Below are 22078 nucleotides of genomic sequence, written 5' to 3'. Positions count from 1 at the left end.
TCCTGGGGAGCAGCACTCTGTTCTCTTAAAATCAGTGGGAGCAGATAAAAACCTAGTCCCAGGAATGAGTTCATTTGAACTTGTGGTCAGGATGCTGCTGTCTGCCTTTCTGGAGGTGAGCAGGTGTCAGAGAGGTGCCCCATGGCACCTGCCAGCCAACATTCCCCTCCCGGGGAATTCCTGGGTGGGGAGAACACTTCCTTCCTCTGCAGGAACTTGGCTCAGTTTCTGCCACCTCCATCCACCTCTGGGTAGGGGACAGCACTGAGGACTCTCTGTAGGCTTTTTTTCTTCCTCCTCTACAAACATGATGAAAGAAGAACTTGATCTCGAAAGAGCTTTTCCTGTGTGGCTCTCTGGGCAGGGCCTTCCTGCTGCAAGCAGCACGGGGTGCAGGGCAGCCTGCAGTCCTTGCCCTGCAGGCAGGAGCAGGCTGCAGCTCGCTCTGCAGGTGCAGGAGTTGGGGCACGTCTGCTCGCTGCTGCTCTGGGGGAGCAGGCACTGAGAGCCTTCCCTTGGCAGCTCCTGTGCTGAAATGCAGCCTGGATTTTTCACCCAGAAGACAAAATTGCTTCTGCTTTTTTTTTTAAATTATTGCAACACACAGTTACAATTTAAAACTGTAAACGAAGTTTAAGCATACAAGGGGCAAGGATATTTTCTGAGCATGAGAATCCTATTTCTGTAAAATGAAATTTTAAATCTTGCTTAAAGAACGAAGGTTTAGGACACAGGTGAATTCAGGGACTTGTTCCTCTGAGGTATTTAGCTCAGGGTTGAGGCAGTTGTGGGGTTTTTTTTGGTTAAAGGGTGAGCAGCCTGAACGTGTTTGTCCCTGTTGTATTTTGGAGTGTGCAGTGTTTGAACATAAGATAATTTTGGGTTAAAATTACAGATCCACTTGGCTCAGTCTCCTGCCTCCCAACAGTGACCATAAACAGATGCTCTTGGCTGCAGTGCCAGTCACTCTCAGGCCCTGATAAACTGCTTTTTAATCTGCTCAAGTTGGAGTGCAGTCATTTTGTTCTCCCCTGTTTTGTCCCTCTAGAGAGGGAACAAAATGATCCTTGCCAGATGTTTTTAGAGCTGCCTCTGAAGAGCTGAGGTCTTTCATCTTGGGTATTGGACTCTTTGAATTAAAGAATTAAAAAAAAAAAAAACAACCCTTTTCTTGGGACTTTCTTGGGAGTTTGTATTAATTTTGCAGAAATCCCAAGTGTCCAGGAGTGTCTTTGCAGTGTCCCCCTGTCAGTGGATGTAACTGATTGCCTGGCCATTAATAATGGCTGGTTAGGCAGTGCCAAGTGTGTGGCTGCTGTTTATAATTATTCTGTAACCCGTGTGTGTGACATGGGCCTGCTTTTATTCAGGAAACCCCTGCTGTTGATACCAGGCTTCATAGAGCCCCCCAGATCTCCTCAGGTTCTTTGTTCAGTGCTGCAGCTTGTTACTGCCCATGAAAAACAAACACACAGCCCAACCCCCTCGACAGCCTGGCTCGAAGACCTTTCCTCTTTTAATCTTTGAAATATAGAAATAGTGACCTTTCCCAGCTGTCTTTGGACCCCTCCTTGGCTGCTTGAGAGGAGCTTTGTGGCTGCCTGCAGGGGCTGGTGTCAAAGCCTTCTGGTGAAGCATGCCTGCAGTTTAATTTGGGGTCACCTCCATGTGCACGGTCAGGATGCCCGGGGTGGTTCTGTGGTGGCACAGGATGCTGTCCTGTGGGGGGGGGGGTTCTGGTTTGCCTTTGGGGTGTGTCTGGGTTGGTTTTAAACTGAGTGGCAGCCCTGAGTTGTCTCTGGAGCTGGCTGGCAGAGGATGGCAGAGAGCCCAGGGGAGAGCACCGAGGGCAGGGTGGCCACAGCAGCACAGATCAACCCAGGCAGCTGCAGAGGGGCTGCAGCAGGGTGCAAAATGTGCATTTGCTGCAGGGGGCCTGCTGCTGAGCTCTGGCAGTGGAAAGGGAAAGGTGAAAGGAGCAGCACTGCTGAGATCCCACCTTGCAGAGGATCCCTGGCCCTGCAGGGCATCCATCCAGCCTGAGTGCTTCCAGCAGAAACCTGCCCAAGGCCTTCCCTGGGCAGGGAGCTGCCTGGGACTGGCACCAGGGACAGGGCAGGGCTGTGCCCAAGCCCCCAGGGCCTTTTGCCATGGCCCAGCCTGGGCAGAGCTCTGCTGGGAGTTCCCAGCCCTGCATCCTGCCTGGCTCCTGGGTTCTCCCTGAGCCCAGCTTCTGCCCAGAGCTGTTCTGCTGTGCCCTGGGGCACCTCTGGTGGCCTTGTCCCAGTCCTTGGGGGCACTGTGCCCATGGACAGAGCTGCCAGCTGTGCCAGCCCTGGGGAGCTGGTCAGGGGTGGGGACAGGACAGAGGGCAGGTGACAAACAGAGGGTGAAGCTGGTTTCTGTGCTGGGAATTGTGCAGGCTCTGCTGTGCCAGCTTTCTCCCTCTCTCCTTCCCAGGGTGGGAGAGGAGAGCCCAGGCTGTGCTCAGTCCTGCCCTGCTCCCCCCAAGCTGCTCTCAGTGCCCTCCAGGCTGCCCTGGTGCTTCAGGAGAGGGGGGACAGGGGGACAAGGGGAGCTGGCCCTGCTCCCTGCCCTGCTGGGGCTCTGGGCACTGCCCTGGGCTCCCCTCCTGCCTCTTTGATATTCCAGCGCTGGCTCCCAGCTCCTTTCTGACCAGCCCCTGTTTACTTTGCAGAACACAACGTTGCCATGGCAACAGGTTACTTTTCAAAGGGAACATCTTGTCATTATATTTAATCCACTGCAGCTGAGGAGGACTGAAATATTAAGTTGTTGTTGCTATGGATACTGCTTTGTTACAGCAGTTTCTTTTGTGTCACATTTCATATACAGTGTTGGCTCCTTTTTTCCCTTTCCCATCGAATAAACAAGGATGCCATTCCATTCTCCTTGTAATTGCCCTCACCAATATGATTTAGCTTCAAATCTGCACTGCATTTTAGTTTCCATAGCAAGAATTTCCTCTCTGTTTGAAAGCCATTGCTGGGGGTGTGGGAGCAGCAGAAATCAGAGAGCAGGTCCTGTGTCCTTGAGCAGGCAGGGCTCTGTGCCCTGCTCCAGTCCAGGGGGATGTGCAGCAGCCTGCCAGAGCTCCCTGCACAGCAGCTCAGCCCAGCCTCACCTCCTGGGCAGGGGAGGGAGCCCCTCCAGGTGGGAATGCTCCCAGGGAATGCTCCCTGTGCTGGGAGGACACACAGGAATATTTCTGTCCATCCTTCGTGAGGAGTGGCTGGAGAGCCCCACTGGGTTCCCCCAGAAGGAGCTGGGGGCAGAAGTCCCATCCCAAACTTTGATTTTTAACTTTGCAATTTCAGGATGCTCCAGCCTTGGTTTTAAATGTCTGTTTATCATTGAACTGGGGCTGGGGGTGTTGGGTTCCTCCTGTGTGAGCTGAGCCCAGCCCAGGGCTCAGGGTGGGCACAAACCCTGCACAGGAACACGGAGAGCAGGGATGTGCATGGCCTTGAAATGAATCCTGGGAGGAAAGGAAGAGCATCAGCATCTTCTGTTGTCAGCTTCCCCTTTGCCCCTCTCAGGGAGGGATTCTGACACCTTGTAGTAACCTGGTATTTAATGTGTGACTTTGTAAATAGAAAATGGATTTCCTAGTTCAGTCATTTCCTTGCATAGCCTGAAAACAAGAAAACAGTGTCAGGTTGTCTTGGAAAAATATGCATTGGGGGAGGACACTTTGACATGTTCTGATTGTTTCTGGAGGCTTTTGGCTCATATTTGGAGTGGATTTGTTTCCTGGGAGGGTGGCACGGGCCCTGCCCAGGGACCCTTCACAGGGCAGGTTACCCAGCACACCTGAGCACATCCCCTCCTGCTCTCTCAGTGATGTTTTGTTTCTGCTCCTGCTCCATTTGCACTGGAAATGCAGTGACAAAAAAGAGGAACACTCAGAATTGCAATTGATGAAATTCATTCTCATTGCTGTTTTTTTTTTGTACCTTAGGAGGCTAAACAGTACCCAAGGTGAAATCAGAGTGGGACCCAGCCACCAGGTAAGGCTTGGTTTGTGTTCAGCATCCAGAGGTGCTCTGGCCTCTTGAGAGTGCAGATGACAGGTGTTTAAAATGGCATGTGTTCAGACATGGGGAGGGATTTTAGACTCAAATTTACCTGACTCACTTCAGTGAGTTCTTCAGCCTTCCTCAGCTCAGTTCCTGAGATTTTTCTGTGTCAGATGTTGATATGTTGATGATTTTCTGTAGCAGAAGTGCTGTTGGGTTAATTCCTGAGTCAGACTGAGGGAATGTGAGAGCTGCTGGAAGTAGAAGAAGTTCTTTAAGGCATTGGGATTGTTACAACAGAGACTGAGGGAGCTGCTGAGTGTGTTCACACACTGGGAAGCAGAATAAGGTTAAGGCTCTCGATGTTCCTGGTATGCTAATTCTAATTGGAGAGAAATCCTTCATAAGCATTGGGAATAATCTGTTCTTCAAGAGTATTAGCATCCAGCTGCTCTGGTTCATAGGGCCAGATCTGTCCCTGGGAGGTGGGGCCTCTCCTTTTCCTGAGGAATTGACTTTGTAGTGTCCAAGTGCTGGAGTTTGCATCCAAGTGATGAATATTCATTCAGACCCTCTTAAAAATCCTGTTTAAGAACTAGTGAAAGTAAATATTTATGGAACCTGATGTCACATTCTTGAGGATGTTTTGCCTTCAGAGGAAAAAAGTCCTTGGCAATTAAACCTGTAGTGTTCTTTTCAGGAGTCATAACAAGAGCACTGTAAATGATACCTTCAAAACAACTTTCATCTCAAATTGTCATCTAATATTTTGGCAGGCATTAGTCACCTGCCCTGAGCTGTAATTGCCACGTGCATTTATGGATGGGGAAGAAAAAGGAAGAAGGTCCCTGGATTTAGAATCCTGTTAATTCTTGCTGGCTTCGTGCTTGAGACTTCCATTGTTCCCTCACTCCTGCTTGGTTCTGCCAGATGTCATCACTGACAGCCCTCAGAGAGCAGCAGAACCCAGAGCCTGAGCTCCCAGCAGGGGCTCTGGAGCCCTCACTGTCCCTCAGCTGTGCCCAGGACAGCTCAGAGGGCTTGGGCTGGGCTTTGCTCAGTGCACTGACCCCCCACTCCTGCCTGTGTGCCCACAGCAGCAGGGACACGAGAGGAGACAGGGGTTCTGTAGGAGTGCAGGCTCTGAGAATTCACCTCCCTGCTCTGGGGGTGCTCCTGGGGCAGCCAGGGAGGTGTGGGGTGCTCCTGGGGCAGGCAGGGAGGTTTGGGGTGCTCCTGGGGCAGGCAGGGAGGTGTGGGGTGCTCCTGGGGGAGCCAGGAGGTTTGGGGTGCTCCTGGGGCAGGCAGGGAGGTTTGGGGTGCCCAGCCCTGGAGGTGGCACTCCGTGCTCTGGGCTGGGGACAAGGTGGCCACGGGTCACAGCTTGATCATGGAGATCTGCTGCAGCCTCAGTGAGGCTGTGAGGAGGAGGAAGCTGCTCCTGGGGTATAATCCAGCACATTCCAAGGGTACAGGAGGCAGAGGCTGGGCTGGTGCAGCCCCCTGCTTGCTGGAGTGCCTCTCACAGAAATCCCAGGGCTGCCTTATCCCCAGCCAGGAGAGAACTTCAATGACATCCCCATTTTCCCAGGCAAGAAGTGAAATAAAGTGCAGATTAAAGAGCAGAACATGAAAGCCATCTGAACCTGTGACTTGTAATTACTGGTTATGTATAAATGTTGCCTCTCAAATACGTTTAGCGTTGTGAGCATAGGAGGTAATTATGGGGCTTAAAAGCTGTTTCTGAAGAGGCTCTCAGCTATCTCATCTTGGAGCAGGAGATGACTAAAGATGCTAATTGGGTCTCTGGATAGAGTGCAATATTATTTAGAGGCAGTGTTCATTTTGCTGAGCTATCTCCCTTTCAGGAAATGTCTTTGTTTCCCTTCAGAGTTCCAGTGATTTACCGAGCATTTCATTTTAAACTTGGGGTCAGATCTGTAGGGTTTCTTGCTGATTTCAAATGGGACCCATCTGGTAGCTCCCTTCCAGCCTTCCTTCATGTGTGTTCTGGGAGGGTTTCAGCTGGATCAGCATCCCTGTGACAATGCAGCTGCTGTGTCTGAGGGAATTGTCCAGCAGCTCTGGAGCTCCGAGCCACCAGGTGCTTTCCTTCCCATCCCTGCTGCTCCTGTCTGCAGAGGGGCTCTGCTGGCAGGGGGCTGAGGTGGTGTTGGCCCAGAATGATCATCAGGAAAGTCACTGCCCTCTGAGGAAGGAGTGCTGGATGGAGGGGATGGGTTGGGCTCGACGCCCTCAGCATCCTCAGAGTTCTGAAACGTGGAACAAACCCTTCACCCGTAGTCTGAGCTCCTTCCCCCTGCCAGATGCCACCAGAGCAGAGCATTCCAGAGGCTGTGCGTGCTCCTGGGCTGGGAGCAGCTGCCATGTGTGTGTGCCCTGGTTTTGCAGGCCAAGCTCCCAGAGCTGCAGCCCTTCCCGTCCCCGGACGGGGACACGGTGACACAGCACGAGGAGCTGGTGTGGATGCCAGGAGTCAACGACTGCGACCTGCTGATGTACCTCAGGGCAGCCAGGTGAGTTCAGCACCTTCCTGCTGGCCTGGGCAGGCCTGGGGTGGCTGCAGCCCCTCCTTCCCTTGGGGCTGTCAGCTGAGACCTTGGGAGCTCTCAGACTGGGGCAGCTCAGCAGCTCCATCCTCTGTGGCTTTGGAGATGCAGTGCCAGGGCAGCAGCAAGGTGTGGGATGGGTGATGAGGGAGGAGCTCTCAGGTTGGGGCAGCACAGCAGCTCCATCCTCTGTGGCTCTGGAGGTGCAGTGCCAGGGCAGCAGTGAGGTGTGGGGTGGGTGATGAGGCAGGAGCTCTCAGACTGGGGCAGCACAGCAGCTCCATCCTCTGTGGCTGTGGAGGTGCAGTGCCAGGGCAGCAGTGTGGTGTGGGCTGGGTGATGAGGCAGGAGCTCTCAGACTGGGGCAGCACAGCAGCTCCATCCTCTGTGGCTCTGGAGGTGCAGTGCCAGGGCAGCAGTGAGGTGTGGGGTGGGTGATGAGGCAGGAGCTCTCAGACTGGGGCAGCACAGCAGCTCCATCCTCTGTGGCTGTGGAGGTGCAGTGCCAGGGCAGCAGTGAGGTGTGGGATGGGTGATGAGGGAGGAGCTCTCAGACTGGGGCAGCACAGCAGCTCCATCCTCTGTGGCTGTGGAGGTGCAGTGCCAGGGCAGCAGTGTGGTGTGGGCTGGGTGATGAGGCAGGAGCTCTCAGACTGGGGCAGCACAGCAGCTCCATCCTCTGTTACTCTGGAGGTGCAGTGCCAGGGCAGCAGTGAGGTGTGGGATGGGTGATGAGGGAGGAGCTCTCAGATTGGGGCAGCACAGCAGCTCCATCCTCTGTGGCTCTGGAGGTGCAGTGCCAGGGCAGCAGTGAGGTGTGGGGTGGGTGATGAGGGAGGAGCTCTCAGGTTGGGGCAGCACAGCAGCTCCATCCTCTGTGGCTCTGGAGGTGCAGTGCCAGGGCAGCAGTGAGGTGTGGGGTGGGTGATGAGGCAGGAGCTGCTCTGGCTGCAGCAGCAGAGGATCCCTGCAGGGAGCCAATCCCTTGGGAGCTCCTGTTTGCTCTTCAGGTCTGCCCTGGTGGGTTCAGCCACCCACTGGTGGGCTTCACAGTACTTCAGAGTCTCAGTAAGTTACTTGTAGCTTGCAAGAATTCAGAGGCTGGGGAATGGTTTCAGTCAGTTTTCTGACATATTAAAACCCAGATGACAGCACAGAGTTTGCTGTCTGCTGAGACTGTTCTGTCTGCAGGTTTCAGCTTCTGTAATCCTGCTCAGGCTCTGCTGCTTTGGCAGTGCAGACTTGTGGCTGATGAAAGCAAATGAGATTGGATTGTAATGCTGGATTTGCTCTGTGTGCTGGGGTGACTCAGCTCTGCAGCTCCGTGGGCCTTACTTGATGCACAGTGTCACAAGGCCCTGAAAGCCACAGTTTGGGCTGTGACCCCAGAGTGTGTGTGTGGGGCACTGTGCACCTCAAAATCCACAGTTTGGGGTGTGACCCCCGTGTGTGTGGGGCACTGTGCACCTCAGAATCCACAGTTTGGGCTGTGAGCCCAGAGTGTGTGTGGGGCACTGTGCACCTCAAAATCCACAGTTTGGGGTGTGACCCCAGTGTCTGTGTGTGTGTGGGGCACTGTGCACCTCAGAATCCACAGTTTGGGGTGTGAGCCCAGTGTGTGTGTGGGGCACTGTGCACCTCAAAATCCACAGTTTGGGGTGTGAGCCCAGTGTGTGTGTGGGGCACTGTGCACCTCAAAATCCAGGATTTGGGCTGTGACCCCAGGGTGTGTGTGTGGGGCACTGTGCACCTCAAAATCCACAGTTTGGGGTGTGAGCCCAGTGTGTGTGTGTGGGGCACTGTGCACCTCAAAATCCACAGTTTGGGCTGTGACCCCAGAGTGTGTGTGGGGCACTGTGCACCTCAAAATCCAGGATTTGGGCTGTGAGCCCAGTGTGTGTGTGGGGCACTGTGCACCTCAAAATCCAGGATTTGGGCTGTGACACCAGAGTGTGTGTGGGGCACTGTGCACCTCAAAATCCACAGTTTGGGGTGTGACCCCAGTGTGTGTGTGTGTGTGTGTGGGGCACTGTGCACCTCAAAATCCAGGATTTGGGCTGTGAGCCCAGAGTGTGTGTGGGGCACTGTGCACCTCAAAATCCACAGTTTGGGGTGTGACCCCAGTGTCTGTGTGTGTGTGTGTGTGGGGCACTGTGCACCTCAAAATCCAGGATTTGGGCTGTGACACCAGAGTGTGTGTGGGGCACTGTGCACCTCAAAATCCAGGATTTGGGGTGTGAGCCCAGGGTGTGTGTGGGGCACTGTGCACCTCAAAATCCAGGATTTGGGCTGTGACCCCAGAGTGTGTGGGGCACTGGGGGTGCCCCAGCAGAGCTGAGCAGTGTCCCCTGTCTGTCCCCTGGCTTGCAGGAGCATGGCAGCCTTTGCAGGGATGTGTGACGGGGGCTCCACGGAGGACGGATGCGTGGCTGCCTCGCGGGACGACACCACCCTCAACGCCCTGAACACAGTGAGTGACCCTGGGCACAGCCCTCCTGCCCCTCCTGGGCTGCCAGAGCAGCCACTGAGGGCATCAGCCTCCAGCCAGGCTTTGGGGTCCCATTTCTGGGTGGGAACTTGCTCTCCAACACCAGGGGGTTTTCAGAGCTCCGAGCTGCAGAAGTTCAGTGATGAGCTCCCCTCAAGGGTGACCCCAGTGCTTTGGGGAGGCTGCTCAGCTCAGGGCCAGCAGCTGGAGCTGGGGCTGGCTCAGCTGCCCCCGAGCTGGCTCCTGGGGTCTAGTCTGGGTTTCAGCTGGGGTTGAGATGCCTGCATTCTGCTCCCTGAGTTCCTGTCCTTGGGATGGAGGCCCCTTGGCTGAGCTCTTCCCCGACTTCCTTCTCAGAGACTCAAATTTCTGTTAAGGTCAATAATCATTAAAGAGCTTTTGGAATTGGAATTTCTTTGCCCTTATCTACAATAATAGCCTAATGCAGAAAATTCATTTAACTCACTGCTTCTCTATCTACTTTAATTACTGCCTTTAATCGCTTGGCAGCCCCAGGAATCTGCAGTTGCACTTGTGGAGCTCTTGCTTCTGAAACTAGATTAGTCCCAAAATATTTTGGTTTTGTTCTTCTGGTTCTTTTCTCTTTGTGTTTCTAGTGCATGTCTGTTTTAGGAAATGCTTTCCTTGTCCACTTTGAATTTTTCTGGAAAAGAGTTTCCATATAAATAATAGTTCTGTCAGGGATATTTTAAGAAACTTTGACTTATTTCTGAGACCCTGCTTTTTTGGCTTTAAACAGTTCAGATAGCTCACCTGTTGTCCTGACAAAATGGTGCCTCTTTTATCTTTGAGTTCACCACCTATTTAAAAGAGATCAGATTAATCTGATAAATGATTTGTGAGCCTCTTAACCTGCAGTAAGCTGTGTCTTTGTTTAGAAATTACCATATGCAACCCAGAAGACGAATGTAAAAGAAAATGGTGTGCTATGATTTCTTATTATGGAAATCCAATAAACTTCAGGGTAGCACTTGACATAAATCAGTCCTGACAAGCTCCTTTGCTGCTGTTTTATTTATGTAATAACAGGTGCTGTAAGCCCCCAGAATGATTTATTGTTAATTATGGCAGATAGAAATGAAGATCATGGGAGGCACAGTGCAGCACACAGACATCACACACATGTGTTTGTATCTCAGCTCACTGCCAGGATTGTTCACTCAGCATTCCAGGTGAATTCCTGCTCCTGGTCCTTTGTTTGGCTGTTGCTGCCACATTTGTCACTGTAACCCTTAGGAAGGAAATGGAGTTTTCATTTGGAGTTTGCTGCCCTCCTGGTGGTGCCCCTGTGGGACTGGGGGGGCTGGAGGAGCACACAGCAGCTCCTGCAAGCCTTTCCCATAATACTGGGGAGGAGATGATCCCAGGAAGCTCCTCCTGCCCTGGGGGAAGGTGCTGCCAGGTCTGGTGGTGCAGGGAAGGAGGGATCAAGGTGAATATTGAGCACAGACCCTGCTCTGCTGGCAGTGCTGGGGAGGGAGGGCTGGGGGAGCTCTGGGAGTCGTTCCTTCCCCTCCCTCCTTCCCTCCTCTTTGCCCCCAGACTCTGATTTAGCACCAGAGGTGCTTTAAGATCCTTTCTGTGTCCACACCAGGGCAAAGGCAGGAACTCATGACCTCTCTCATCCTCCTGACCTGTGCCTGCTGGTCACAGGTTCTGCAGGGCTGTTCCCAGAGCTCCCAGGCCAGGCAGGGATCCCTTCCCTGCTTTGTGCTCGGGTTGGCCAGAGCTGCAGAGGAAGAATTCATTCCCAGAGGTCAGCCTGGCCTGGTGTCCTGTGGAGCAGCCCCTGGGGCAGGCAGGCTGCAGACTCCGTGTGCAGCTCAGACTCTCTGGGGCTTGGTTCGTGTTTCTGCTGGGGAAATCTCAGCCAGCCACTCCTGTTTATCCCCAGCAGATGAAAAAACAGCACCACTTAAGCTCGTGTAGTGCTGCATGGAGGAGAGCCCAAACAGTGATATGCTAATATTGTGTAAATCTCTCTTTACTAATAGTGGTGTTGTGCCTTCTCATGGCTCTGCTGCATGGGAACGTGTCATTATGAGTGACAGACATGACAGGCTAATCTCAGTGCAAGGAAACTCACTTCTAACTAAGATGTCACCCAGACAAATTACTCCCTGTTTTAACTTGCCCTTAGACCAGATTTTCTTGTTCATTAACTACAGACAAGGTTGAAAGCATAAAAAAAAATCATTTAAATATATGTTAGCATTTCTCCTTCTGACTGGTTTTCCTGGTGGGTGATGTTAATGAGCAGCTGCTCTCCTGGTTCACAGCAGGCAGGGCCAGGCTCCCTGCCCAGGCCTGTCCCAGCTGGAGCCACCTCAGTGCAGGAGACAGTTCTGCCTCTGGAACTTCCATTCATCCTCATCCTCGCTCCTACAGGCAGGCCAGAAGGGGCCAAACCTGCTGCTGTGGTTGCTGATAACATTTTGGGAGAATGTGCAAAATGCTGCTGGTTTTGGGAGGTGTTTTCAAAGTGCTGTGGTGAGTTTTGCAGGTAATTGGCATTTCTTTGCCTGGCCGTGCCTGCAGTGCCCCACAGCTGTTCTGCAGCTGCATTTGGGCTCTTTGGCACCTCCCTGGCAGTGCCAGTGCAGAGTGGCTGCATCACAAACAGCAGCTTTTTAATCTGCAGCACCTGAAATAGATTAGAGCTGGGGGAAAGAGATGGAAGTTGGCTTGGTTTTGTTTTTAATTTTAGTTTTTTTAAATGTTGTCTGATAGCCAGATTATACCCTAAAGGGCACTTGGGGCTCCTCTCTGCTGGGTTTTAGAAATGATAGCAATTAAAAGGAGCAGATTCTGTTTTCACAGCAGGGCAGGATGTCCATAGCTGCACAGAACATGCACAGCCCACTGACATTTGTCAGCTCTGCCCCTGAAAGAAGTGGCCTGACTTACATTTTGTATTAAATCAGGTCTTGGGCTGGAGTTATCACACCCAGAGATGGAGCTGCTGGTGGCACTGATCCCATCCTGCTCCTCATTTTCCTTGTCTTTTCCCTTCTCCCCCATCTTGGCATGTGGGACAGGCACCATCCCAAGGAAGAGCCAGTCTGGGGCTGGGGAGCTCTGGAGTTCCAGGGCTGTCCATCACTGCTGGACTCCCTGCAGCCCCACTGAAGGGGATTTGGCTGAACAATCCCTTCTGCCCTTGGGCCCTGCCCAAACCAGGCTGGGACTCTGCTTCTGAAGCAGTTCACTCAAACTCCCATGGGATTGCAGCAATTTTCCCTTGGAGAAAAAGGCCCTGGGATCTCAGTGCTCTTAAAGGGGTGCAATTATTTAATGCTGAGCCCTGAATGCAGCCTGCCTGAGCTGGGCTTTCCAAGGCACAGCCTAATGGCTGTAATTGCCAGAGGAAGCCTTGCTGGAGCAGGAGCTGCCAGATGCAGTGGCACTCTGCTCTAAAAAGGTCACAGGAAAGGGACATTTAAATTAAGTTATAAATTACAATTGAAGAACAATATTTTGATGAGCGAGCCCAGAGATGTCAGAGCTGCAAGATGTAATTCATGGGTTCATTACAGACTGGAGGTGCCTGACAGCTGAGCCATGCCAGAGGAGAATTTATTTGCAGCATCACCCAGACAGAAAGGGCAGCAGGAGGAACTGGAACCTTGTGGGATTGTGCAGCCTCGGTGGGAAATCCCTTCCCTGGGACCTGGCTTTCTGTAAAGCAGTGTGAGGGAGCCTTTGGGCACGTGCACCTCCAGGTTCTGCTGTCACCCTGCTCTGTGGTGCAGAAGTTGCTGTGTTTTCTGTTTCAAGGCACGTTTGTGGTGGTTCCCTCTGCTGCTGCTGTTCACAGGTCAGATCTCCTGGCGGAGCCAAATCTGGGTGCAGAGTTAATGCTAAAAATGGAGATTCTCTGGCTGGCTGGACAGTGATGCAGTGTTTATAGAAATACCTGGGGAAGTTCAAGCAGAAGTTAATGAAACCAGAGGCAGTCATCATTAGCTGTTATTTATACTCTGAATCTTGCCAGTGAAGTGCTCAGGAATACTAAATGCCTGAAAGCAGAGAATGAGCCAGACTGGAACATGTGAATTTAACTCCAGCACTTAGAGAAAATATTTTTCCTTTCTGCTGCATTATTCCACTCCTGGCATTTATAAAACATCTTTTTCCACTCCCACCTGCTAAAATTAACATTTTTCAGGAGCCTCTAAGCTTGTATCATGTTTTCACAGGGTCTTCTCTGCTCCATGATGGGGTTTGGGATTGTTATTAATTAATTACTTGCTCAGGAGTTCACCCCATGGAATCTGTGGCTGAGCTGGGACAGCCTTGCTGGCCTGTAAACTTCTCTTTTTCTGGAGCAGCTGCCTGTCAGCCCAGGCTGTTCTTTCTGGGCTTGTCTGGTTTATTTTCCTTGCAGATTGAGCTGCTTGGGCACTGGGGCTGCCAGGGAAAAACACGTGTTGTCCTTGAGGCAAAATAAAGATGCCCTCCAAGGTACAGAGAGCTCTGGCATTGCTGCTGCTCTGGGAGGAAAACAGGAGCCCCATTCTCCTCAGCACTGCCACATCCCCTGAGTGCAAAATCCTCTAGGTAGTGGCATGCACAGAAAAGAGGCATTTGCAAGGTGAGCTGGCAAAACAAACAGTGCTTTTTTCTTTGAGATGGATTTGTTCCCAGTGCTGGAGCACAAACAGGGAGGAAAATTAACGTGTACCCAGCAGAAAAGGCAACATCTCATTTCCATGCCTGTGAGTAGGCACTGCAGACCGTGGGAGCCTTAGAACTATTTTCTTTTAAGTTGTTTTTTTTTTTAATTTTTTTTCTCCTGCTGACCACAGGAGGCTGGAGCCAAGTTGTGTGAAGTATAACCCATCACGTCTTAATTTTTGTTTTGTCATGGCTGACATCACCTTGAGCCCTGTGAGTGGGAGGGAGCAGGGTGGCTCTGGGTTGAGCCTGACCTGGGGCAGGTGTGGGAAGGAGGGGAGATCCCTGCTGGGTTTGGTGCTGCCTCTTCCCTCAGAAACCTCAGTCCCCCCTCAGGCTGTTTGCAGCTCACCTCCTCCATCAACAGAACAATAGTGAGGCACAGAACATCTCACGTGGCTCCCTGTAGTGGTTTTTATCCCCTCCAATATCAGATCACTGCTAATTCCTTTGGATGATCTATCTGTCTTCTTTCTTTTCCAGCTCCATGAAAGCAACTACGATGCTGGGAAAGCCCTGCAGCGCCTGGTGAAGAAACCTGTGCCAAAGCTGATTGAGAAGTGTTGGACTGAAGATGAAGTGGTAGGAAATGATTTATCTCCTCCAGCCTTTATGGTTCACCTTGCTGCTCTTGCTTTTTTATGTTGGGGTTTTTTTTTTCCTAAAGAGGTTTTCTTTATGAGCAGGAAGAGGGTGGATGTGTAAACAAAGATACACATGCATGTGTATAAATGAAAAAACCTGATCCAGTGCATGACAGAATTAATTACTCATGGAAAAGTGGCAGGAGAAAAGTTTGGTTGTTTTTTTTTTTTAATTTTTTTTTTTTTGCCTTGAGTGGGTCAGTTTTTAAGCTGGTTAATTGGTGAAGTGTTTAAAGAAGTAAACAAAAATAAAAGTGATCTTGTTAAGCTACTAAGAAAGCTGGCATTGGTGTTGGGAAATAGGCCTGACTAATGGAGGAAACTTTCATGTTCTCTTGGTGGCTGTAATTATTCAGGCAGTGGCTGGAGAGGTTTTTTAGGCTGCAGGTTCTCTGCAAGGCTTTCAGGGAGTTGTTGCAGTGCAGGATGTGTGCCCTGCTCTCTCCCCACTTAAACCTTCCTGGAGAGGCTGGGCCAGCCCAGAGCCCTGGCTGGGGCTGGTCCAGGCCCACCAAAGCCCCTCTGTGGCTGCCTGGGGGTGGAGGAGGATCCAGGGCAGGGGCAGAGCCTGGGGCTCGCTCCCCTCAGCCCAAAGGAGCTTTGTGTGGGGACTGAGTGCTGGAACCCAGGCTGGCAGGGCTCTGCCCTGGCTGTGCTGAGGCTGGGCTGAGCTCCCTGCACACAGCAGGGGAAGTTGTGCCAGCCCCTCTCTCTCTCTCTCTGTAGCTTTTTCTCCTTTCTTCCCATCAGCTGTCCTGAGCTGTGAGTGCTGGAGCTGCTGCACTCAGGGCTTTGGAGGATCCACCCCTGTTAAATGAGAGAGAATTGAGCCTTACCAATGGAAAAAACCAAAGTTTATTGAAAAGTGAAGCATTACTGCAGGAGTGCAGGCTGTGAGCACAGGGTAATGATCACTGGCTCCATAAATCATTGTCAGCCCCAGCTCATTTTATCATATTTGTTCTTGTTCTGCTCCGTCCAAGTTTCCAGAAACATTTGGCAGCCCTCCAGGCTGGGCAGAGCCAAAGATCAAACTGTGCTCTTATTTATAGACAGCAGAGCTCCACCTGCACAGCCTCAGAGCCTCCTGGTCCCTGCAGCTCCAGCCCCAGGCAGCTGGGCTGCATTTGGGAGCCTTGCAGGGGAGGTTTCCTTACTGCAGCCCTGGGAAACTGAGAGAACTCTGACCCCCAGGCTGCTGAACTGCAGGGGAGTTCTGCACTGAAGTGTTGGTCACAGAACACTGAGGTGTCAAACCCAGAGTCTGGCCCAAACAGTGAAGCTGTGGTGGCAGCATTAACTCTGTGTGTGCCTCCATCTCGGGGCAGGGATGTGCTGGGGGATCATCCCAGAGAGTTCTGGGGGAAATGCAGACCCAGGTCCAGTCCCTGTCCTGGGCTAGGCTTGAAATAAATCTCTTCTGGCAGCCCAGCACATGTGGCCTACTGAAATTGAAACCCTGAGATTAGAGTTTGAGTTGGATGAATAAGCAGATCCCACACCTGATACAGAGCTTTGGTCAGTTAACCTGAATAACAACAATTATAATAATGATGATAATGATACCAGCACATTTAAAACTTTTTGTGGGCTCTCAGCTGGCCAAAGCCAAAGCCTTTGTTTTCCATCAGAGCAGCTCTGCTGCCTGTGTCCAAACTGGGAGGTAGGAGCTGCTTGGCAGTGTCAGACCTGACTGAAACAAAGGATGGGAGCTGTGGTATTTTTCCTGCTGCTGATGTGGTTGCAGATGTTTAGATGGAATTAAACAGAGGATAAAATTGGCCACTGATTGAGTTACATGGGGCTGTGTAAATATGAGGGCTGGGCTTTGTTGTTTCCCTCGTGCCTCTGACCCTGTGGCTATTTTTAAAGCTTTTCTGGTCCCAGTATGTAAATGCAGAGGCCCAGGGTGGGAGCCAGCCTTGCACACAGCCTGTGAGAGTGGCCAGGGCTCTCCTGCTCTGCTGTGCAGCTCCAGCAGCTGTTTCCTGTTTTGAGGGCTCCTTCCCCACCTGACAGCATCCATTTCCAGCAGAGCTCTGATGGGCAGGGCTTGGTGTCTCTGAATGCTGCAGGATCCACTCCTGTGGGCAAGCTGCAGCAGTTGGCACCTTGAGTGCCTGGCTGAGGCCTCCTGAGCAGGCACAACCCCAGCAGCATCTCCTGGTGCCCAGGGGCTGTGGTTCCACAGGCAGCAGGATGCAGCAGGGGGATTGTCTGGGGAGAAGCCAGGAGCAAATTGTCCTGGTTTGTGCCTCCTGCAGGTGTCAATCTCCTCTCAAAGGCAGCCCAGGGGCCAGAGCAGTGAGTTCTGAACATTCCCCTCCAAGTCTTTGCCAGGTGTGGGGTTCTGGGTGCAGGCAGCCAGAAATCCCCCTGGGGATGGAGCGGGGCTGCCCTGCTCTTCCCCACTGGGAAATCCCTGGTGGCTGCTGTGGGAGGGGGGTTTGGGGCCTGAGGAGGGTCTGGCAGTGCCTCTGCTCCTCTCTGCCTGCCCTGGAGGTGGAGTTGAGGTGCCAGACCTGGAGCCAGGATCAGGAACTGCTCCAGCTGATGTTAAATGGACATCCCCATTCCCTGCTCTGGTTCCAGTGGGGACATCTCCCAAGACAAACTGTCCTTGAAGAATCACCATGGAAAATCCTGGGAGAAAATCTTCTCTGCAGAATGGCTCTCGTAGCTCAGGGGTGTCAGTGCAGTTCTGAGCCTGCTCCAGGTGCAAAAGTGAGCTCCCATGGGGGACCAGTAACCTCTCCAAGTGGGATCTGTGCAGGCACAGCGAGCTCCTGTGGTGTGGGTGACCTGATGGGAAGGTTTCTGTGCTGGAGGGACAGCCCAGCTCCAGCTCACACTTTCATCCCTCATTCACAATGTGCTGTTTTCTCTCTCTTTATCACAAGTTCTGATGAAATCAATAGGGCTTCCAGGAGAGAGAAATCCGAATCAGAGCTGAAGGAACCTGCAGTTTATTAGGTTTTTAATTAAACATGATGAACACATTTTAAATACCACAAAGGCCTGGGGCTGAGCTGCATCTAATCGAAACAGATTAAGTCACCCGTCCACACTTGGGTAGTTATTAATTCTGTTTATTTATGCATGCTTGCTGCAGGCAGGGCTTGCTGCTGCTCTGCTGCAGTTTATTGCACAGGGATGCTCTCCTGCATGGAGCTGTGCTCCTCATTAGCATTCAGGTGTTGATTATGAAGACCTGGTGAGGGTTAATTGAGCACCTTTGGAGCTCGGGGCTGCATCTTCCCGAGCTGAAGGAGATCTGGGTGAAGCAGGGCTTGAACTTTCTTCCCTGGGCATTCCTCCCTTCTGCTCTGCACTTTGCTCCATCCACGTTAAATTCTCTAGAGGCAGCTGCCAGGTGTTCCTTAGGGCCTGGGACTGTGCACCTCTGTGCAGAACTGGCAGTGCCACCCCTGCCATCCCTGCTCACTGCCTTTTATCTTGAAGTATTCTGCCTTTTGAATATTCTACATGGCTCTTGATGTCGAGTGGTTGAGGTAAACAAGCTCCATTCAAACGAGCTCCTCCATTTATGTGCAGGGCTGGTTAATCCTGGCTGCTGCTAAATCCTAATTGGCCGTGTACATCGATTTACAAGTTCATAAATTTTCAAACATCCACACCTGGCTTCAGCTTAAACTCGTTTATCATAAAACACAAGTGGAGATGCTTCTGCCAGGAAGAACAAGAGACAGCAAACTCCTTTCCTGATATGTTTGCAAGTGTTTGTAATCCAGTGTGGCAGGTCAGGGAATTACTTATGCAAAACCCACAGACTTATTTGCTTGGCTTCTTTGCCTGGAATCATCCTCAAATGCCTCATCCACCCTGCTGGAGTGAGTGCTGATGAGAACATTGTTCTCATGTTCTCCTTTGAAACCAGGGCTCTTCACGTGTGCTGGGAGACAGAGCTGCTTCCTGGGGCAGAAACACCCTGGACTTTATTTACTGTTTATGTGACAGCTGCAGAAAATGGAATTCAGAGCCAGACTGAAACAGAGCCTCTGGAGTGGAGGAGTGGAAAGAAATCACAAGGGGGGATTGGCAAAGCTGAGCACATTGCAGGGCTTGGGAGGTTGACACCAGTTAGTGCTCAGTGCCATTGTTCTAGCCACAGGAAATAACCAGGGACAGTCCCACTAAATGAACCTTTCCTGGCATTTGGTGATGCAGCCACGTCTGCAAGAGTGATAGTCAGGAACAACTGAAACTTAGCTGAGCACTGAGATAAAAACCCACCAGACTCAGATTGCTGTGGCCTTCTAGGAGCTGTGTTTTAAGAATAAATAAGATTTTAGTGTAAGCACGTGTGGGAAGGTCTTGTCTGTGTCTTATTCTAAGAGCTCAGAGTGGAAAAGAACCGTCAGCCCTCAGAGTCAGAAGTGACCAGTGAAGGATGAAATTATTCTGCTTGGGGGGAAAGTTGTTATTTAAAGGTTGCATAAAATTATAGTTACTGAGTAGCTGGCAGGTTTACAAAATGCTGAGGTGCAGTACAGCTGGAAAATACAAGGTGTGTTACAGCTCAAAAAGGGGAATTTGGTTTAAACACAGGTTCCTAGATGAAAGATAACAATCTTTTGTTTGTGATTAACTTGCATCAGTCTTTGATCCGAGCCCTTGTTGAGAGGGATCAATACTGCACATACAGCACCAGTTTATTGTCAAGTCCTTTTGGAAATAAGGCAGTGAATTAAAAATCAATTATACGTGCAGGAAAGTTTGTGTAGGGCAATCAATTCTGTCCTTTTAGTTTGCCAAAAGATTCCATTGTTTAACCAGCTGTGAAAAGGAATGAAATTTAAAGGCCTCCAGCAAATGAGGGAGCCCAAAGGGGCGGGGGGAGAGATTAAAAAAAAATTATTTCAGCATTTCATGTTCAGCAAAGGCTCTTCAGGGATAAATCCATAAATCCTGTCAGTGACCTTGGCTTCAGAGTGGGTGATTTCAGTGCTTTCCCTGATGTTGATCTTTGCCCAGCTGCCAGAGGAGTTGCTGTTTCCTAAACAACATCATTCTGGGGTTTGCTGAGCTCCTTGATCTGCCATCTCTCTGCCCTCATGTGGAGTATTTTTATCTGCTGAGCATTTACCATGCTGCTGATCCCAAAACCCCCCAGCCCAGCCCCTTGGCCTGGCCAGGAGCTGTTTCTGGGTGGGATGGGGGAGAACTCCAACCTCCAGCTCCAGCACAGCCCAAACCATCCTGGCTGCCTCCAGGAGCTGCTCTGGTGTGTTCTCAGAGCAGGGTTTGCACTCAGGGGCTGCTCTGGTGTGTTCTCAGAGCAGGGTTTGCACTCAGGAGGAGCTCCTGGTGTGTTCTCAGAGCAGGGTTTGCACTCAGGGGCTGCTCTGGTGTGTTCTCAGAGCAGGGTTTGCACTCAGGAGGAGCTCCTGGTGTGTTCTCAGAGCAGGGTTTGCACTCAGGGGCTCCTGGTGTGTTCTCAGAGCAGGGTTTGCACTCAGGAGCTCCTGGTGTGTTCTCAGAGCAGGGTTTGCACTCAGGGGCTGCTCTGGTGTGTTCTCAGAGCAGGGTTTGCACTCAGGAGCTGCTGGTGTGTTCTCAGAGCAGGGTTTGCACTCAGGAGCTGCTCTGGTGTGTTCTCAGAGCAGGGTTTGCACTCAGGGGCTGCTCTGGTGTGTTCTCAGAGCAGGGTTTGCACTCAGGGGCTGCTCTGGTGTGTTCTCAGAGCAGGGTTTGCACTCAGGAGGAGCTGCTGGTGTGTTCTCAGAGCAGGGTTTGCACTCAGGAGCTCCTGGTGTGTTCTCAGAGCAGGGTTTGCACTCAGGAGCTGCTCTGGTGTGTTCTCAGAGCAGGGTTTGCACTCAGGAGCTCCTGGTGTGTTCTCAGAGCAGGGTTTGCACTCAGGAGCTCCTGGTGTGTTCTCAGAGCAGGGTTTGCACTCAGGGGCTCCTGGTGTGTTCTCAGAGCAGGGTTTGCACTCAGGGGCTGCTCTGGTGTGTTCTCAGAGCAGGGTTTGCACTCAGGAGCTCCTGGTGTGTTCTCAGAGCAGGGTTTGCACTCAGGGGCTGCTCTGGTGTGTTCTCAGAGCAGGGTTTGCACTCAGGAGCTCCTGGTGTGTTCTCAGAGCAGGGTTTGCACTCAGGGGCTGCTCTGGTGTGTTCTCAGAGCAGGGTTTGCACTCAGGAGCTCCTGGTGTGTTCTCAGAGCAGGGTTTGCACTCAGGGGCTGCTCTGGTGTGTTCTCAGAGCAGGGTTTGCACTCAGGGACTGCTGGTGTGTTCTCAGAGCAGGGTTTGCTCTCCAAGCCCCTGAGCTCCCTGTTGCCAAGGGGAGGGATGTGCTGCCTGCAGGATTAACAAACACCACAGAGGTTGGTTGTCAGAATTTTCCAGCTCATTTTCAAGGGCATCTCAGAAATGGAGCTCCCTGGCACTCGCTGGTGCTCTCCATCATCCCTGGCTGTGATTTCCAGATGGGAGCTGGTGCTGGGGGTGTGGGGGCTGCCTTTGTCCTCCTGCAGGGCACAGGGCTGCTTTCAGAGACAGAGAGGGCTCGAGGAGCTGGTGCTGCTCAGCAGCAGGGTCACTTTGTGTCCGTGGGTCTGTCCCAGCCCAGGGGCAGAGCAGGAGCTGAGCAGAGCCCAGCAGGGCCCTGGGCTGGGCACAGAACAGCCCCAGGCTCCTCCTGGGCCCAGCTCCTGCCTGCAGCACCCTGACCTTTTATCCAGATTTTATCTGCTCAGGGATGGATCCGGAGTCTGGGTTAAATTTAACCTCCTGTGCTGCTCCAGGAGGAAACTGAGTCATGGCATTCTGAGGAGCAGCTGGGAGGGCAGGGATCATCACCAGGGGGATTTTCTGAGCTTAGAGCTTCTGGCATAGCTGGAGAGCTGAGGGAGGGGCAGTAACTCACCTCTGGTGGAAGTGCAGTTGAAACAGAGCAATAAATAATGAAGTGCTTTGATATTTTCCTGGGTTTAGTGTGTGATAGAAATCTGCAGCTTCTTTCCAAGTGATTTTGGCTTAGTCCAAGTTGGTATAGGTAAAAGCCTCTCCTTTTCAAATGTTGGAATTACACTTTATTAACTCCCAGAGCCCAGGAATGGATTAGTTGACGTGGCAAATGTCTGTTTTATTTTGGAGGAGTTGTTTGTGTCTGAATGGCAATTTGCTGTTCCTAAGGAGATTGCTTTGCAAACACGAGAGCCCCCACCCCTAAAACAAAGCGAGTGCAGACAGATGACAGCGTTGTCTGCAGCTTGACAAGATGATATTTGATTTTTGAATTTTTTTCCCTGGTAGTTTGGGTCTCTGTCTGAGTCTTGACTTTGATTCTTTGTTTGAACACAGAGGCTGACAGCCCCAAACCCCCAAACTTCCTGAATGTCACTGGATTCTCTGTGCTCTGCCCAACAGCTTAGCTGGGAATTATTTAGTCTGGCCCAGTGGCCATTGCAGCAGCAAATGACAAAATGCTCTTCAAATGGGTGTAGTGACATCATTCCTATTGAAGAAATGTTGATTACTGTCACAATGTGGATGCTCTGTGTGCTTTAGTGCTCAGGGCTTATCTTTCTTGCACAACATAAGCAGTCTGAATGCCAAAATACACCTCATTTGCAAGTGCTGTTTGCATGATAAATTTTATTTTTCTAATCTCT

General features: G+C 51.6%; 1 protein-coding gene across 8 annotated transcripts in view; it reads left to right on the top strand.

Moving 5' to 3' along the window:
* Nucleotides 1–22078, top strand: part of RERE (arginine-glutamic acid dipeptide repeats) — a 169535-nt gene that overhangs the window by 96704 nt on the left and 50753 nt on the right. For all 8 annotated transcript variants that reach the window (XM_059866831.1, XM_059866830.1, XM_059866826.1 and 5 more), the window contains 4 exons: nucleotides 3983–4031; nucleotides 6453–6577; nucleotides 8981–9080; nucleotides 14280–14378. In XM_059866831.1, coding sequence (XP_059722814.1) covers nucleotides 3983–4031; nucleotides 6453–6577; nucleotides 8981–9080; nucleotides 14280–14378 — 373 coding nt within the window. The remainder of the gene's footprint in view (nucleotides 1–3982; nucleotides 4032–6452; nucleotides 6578–8980; nucleotides 9081–14279; nucleotides 14379–22078) is intronic.

Source organism: Haemorhous mexicanus, chromosome 23 (genome assembly GCF_027477595.1).
Source record: "Haemorhous mexicanus isolate bHaeMex1 chromosome 23, bHaeMex1.pri, whole genome shotgun sequence".
NCBI classification, from domain to species: Eukaryota; Metazoa; Chordata; class Aves; order Passeriformes; family Fringillidae; genus Haemorhous; species Haemorhous mexicanus.
Note: the sequence above shows the minus strand (reverse complement) of the source record. Positions and strands in the feature narration are given on the sequence as shown.